Source organism: Mus pahari, chromosome 7 (assembly GCF_900095145.1).
Source record: "Mus pahari chromosome 7, PAHARI_EIJ_v1.1, whole genome shotgun sequence".
Classification (NCBI taxonomy): Eukaryota; Metazoa; Chordata; class Mammalia; order Rodentia; family Muridae; genus Mus; species Mus pahari.
In genome coordinates, this window is record NC_034596.1 from 60829802 (window position 1) to 60833315 (window position 3514).

The 3514-nt window shown below is 34.4% G+C and overlaps 1 protein-coding gene across 1 annotated transcript in view; it reads left to right on the plus strand.

Moving 5' to 3' along the window:
- Togaram1 (TOG array regulator of axonemal microtubules 1) overlaps window positions 1-3514 on the plus strand; it is a 57082-nt gene that overhangs the window by 51480 nt on the left and 2088 nt on the right. Inside the window, exons 17-18 of the mRNA XM_029540538.1 lie at window positions 1872-2136; window positions 3087-3173. Of these exons, the coding sequence (XP_029396398.1) occupies window positions 1872-2136; window positions 3087-3173 (352 nt within the window). The remainder of the gene's footprint in view (window positions 1-1871; window positions 2137-3086; window positions 3174-3514) is intronic.

The window sequence follows — 3514 nt, forward strand, 5'->3', positions numbered from 1 at the left end:
TAGGATGTATGCTGTGGCAACTAAAATGTAATAGAAAAACATGCCGGGTGTGATGGCGCACGCCTTTAATCCCAGCACTCGGGAGGCAGAGGCAGGCGAATTTCTGAGTTCAAGGCCAGCCTGGTCTACAGAGTGAGTTCCAGGACAGCCAGGGCTACACAGAGAAACCCTGTAGCCAGGGCTACACAGAGAAACCCTGTCTCGAAAAAACAAAAAAACCAAACAAAAAAAAAAAAGAAAGAAGGAAAGAAAGAAAGAAAGAAAGAAAGAAAGAAAGAAAGAAAGAAAGAAAGAAAGAAAGAAAGAAAGAAAGAAAAAGAAAACCATATGAAAATGGTCATGTAGGGGACTGGAAAGACAGCTGCGCAGTTCAGAGCATTTGTTCTAAAGAACCTGAGTTGGCTTTCCAGCACCCACTCCAGCAGCTCATAGCTGCCCGAAACTCCAGTACTTTTGAGGGAACCTGGTTACATAAACATACCCAGGAACACACATACACAGAAATAAAAATAAAAGTCTTAAAAAGAAGAGAGTCAGTGTTTCTCTAAAACATCCCACATATTGTTAGGTTACTAGTATTTTGAGAGTTCTCAGCCTGGCTTCAGTAAATAAATGTTGAGAGACTCAGTATATACTCTAAAAAAATGACAATTTAAGAAACTTAGTATGGATTCATTACAGACATTAAAACTTTCTATGTATTTTAGAAATCTGTATACAAAAATAGGATATATACTTTATCCTACTTTATATTTTTATATAATTTTTGTTTTATATAAACAAAGGACATAGAAATAAACATTGTAGTGTGGGAATATAGCTTACTTCTGTTTACTAGAACTTAATTGAGTTAAATTCTGTTAGTAATTTATTAATTAAATTCCATTTTAAGTTGCCATAAGTACACTAAACTTAATAAACATGCCATAATTACTTCACATTCCAGTGAGTAGGTTTCTAGTATCTGTTAAATAAAAGTAAATCTCTGTTAAATTATTTTTAACATGAAAAATTAAAAATAAGTAAGTATAAGGAATGATTAGTTAATGGCCTTAGCTTCATAGAGTAGCTCCTTGATTTCCTGACCTGACATAACGCTTCCTTAGCATCTATTCTATTGTGTGTTGAGATTATGAAAGTTAAGGAATCTAAAGAAAAGGAATAATTGTTGAAATATTGTATTAAAACATAAAATGTTATTCTGAGAAAGCTGTGGATGTAGAGTGCTTGCCTAAAACACACAAAGATTAGATCCCCAGGACCACATAAGCTAGCATGTGGAGCATGCCTGCAGTCCCAGGTCATCCTTAGCTTCATGCTGACTTCAAGAGCAGCCTAGAAAAGTAAACTACTGGAAGATTTAGGCACTAGAGCTCCAGCATAGTGATGGAACACTGACCTCCCGTAGAAGCATGAATCCTTTGCTCTCATCTTCCTGTAGTTCAGGGGTGGGAGGTGACATTCCTTCTAGTTGTCCTAACAACTTAAAGTTATATAAAGTATCTATAGTAAAATTTCTTCATCTTCTGTTCTGAATGAAGATACAGAAAATTTCTCCAAGTTGTTAGCATCTTATGAGATTGAACTAGCTAACAGCACATTTTATGTTCACAATGCCATCAAGCCACATTTGTAGCCTTCATTCCTTAATACAGCTTTTAGAGTACATACTTACTACCTGTAAAATTTAAATTTTTTTCTTTTTTCTTTGTAAAATTTAAATTTAACAAATCGAAGTTTTTGTTATCTAAGTTCAGATTAAGTTGTATGAGTGTGTATGTGTGTGTGTGTGTGTGTGTGTGTGTGTGTGTGTGTGTGTGGAGAGAGAGAGAGTAAAGCAGAAATGAAATGGCAAAAGGATAATACAATAGAATAAACATTGTTATACTTTAAGTAATTTACCAGTTTATTTCCAGATCTTTGATGCTTTTAAGTCTCGACTTCATGATTCTAACAGCAAAGTGAATCTGGTGGCTCTAGAAACAATGCACAAAATGATTCCTTTACTTAGAGACAACTTGTCTCCTATAATCAATATGCTGGTCCCTGCAGTTGTGGATAACAACCTGAATTCCAAGAATCCAGGCATCTATGCTGCAGCCACAAATGTTGTTCACGCACTGAGTCAATATGTAGGTAAGGAATCCTAAGTTGGTACTCAAATTTTTTTGATGTCACTTTCATGCTTTCTGATCCCATGTATTTTTATATGTTGAAATAAGTAATATTTTTCATTTAATAGTGTATCTGAAACTTTTTCATAAATTATTTAAGTAATGAGATATTTAAATTGATTATCTTTTTCATTTTTTATCCTCATGTTCATGAGATTAAAATGGATTATAGATTTAAATATAAAATATTACATGCTTTTGGGGCAAAACATGGAAATGATGTCAGGGCATTATAATGTAATAAAGCTTTCGGAATTATTTTGAAAGAATGATCAATGCATGTCAGTAAATTGGACTTCTTTAATTTAATTGTTACATGAACCTCTTTTTTTTTTTTTTCCTCGAGACAGGGTTTCTTGGCTGTCCTGGAATTTACTCTGTAGACTAGGCTGGCCCCGAACTCCCGATTGCCTCTGCCTCCTGAATGCACCATACTACATGGCTTGATATTTTCCTATAATTATATGAGATGCAACCTTTCAATGGAATAGGCTTGTCAGTTCTATCTTTTTAACTTCTTGTGAATCTTTTGAAATGTGAGTTTGGAAGAAGAAAAGTGAAGGGAGAAATGATGTAGTTATAATAAAAAAATACTTTTCTAAAAATATCATTAAAATATATATAATTAAATGTAAAAACTTCTCCTTAAAGACAATTTTCTTGTTTTATTATAAAGCCATCATCATTTGAAACTAAGATATCCAGATGCCCTGCAGTAGCTTCTTCAGTGTCTTATGGATATTTTTGTTTCATCTTTACCTGTTACAGAAAACTATAAGTAGGGATTAAGTATGTGGGCTTCTTAAGTTATTATATCTGCAGTGTTAAGATTGTTTCTTTTTCCTATTATTGCTGTTATTCAGAATTATTGAAATCTCGTTCTTAGACAAGATTCTTGTTCTTTTTTTTTAGACAATTACTTGCTTCTACAGCCATTTTGCACAAAAGCTCAGTTTCTAAATGGAAAAGCAAAACAAGATATGACAGAAAAGCTTGCTGGTAAAATAGCTTTAAGTAAACTCTTTCTGTCTTTCTTCCTTTTTGTTATTGTTGTTTTGTTTTGTTTTTGGAGTCAGGGTTTTTCTTTGTAGTCCTGGTTGTCCTAGAACTTCCTCTGTAGACCAAGATGTCCTTGAATTCAGAGAGATTCACCTGCCTCTGTCTTCTGGTGCTGAGATTAAAAGCAGATGTTGGGCTGGAGAGATGGCTCAGTGGTTAAGAGCACCGACTGCTCTTCTGAAGGTGCAGAGTTCAAATCCCAGCAACCACATGGTGGCTCACAACCATCCATAATGAGATCTGACGCCCTCTTCTGGTGCATTTGAAGACAGCTACAGTGT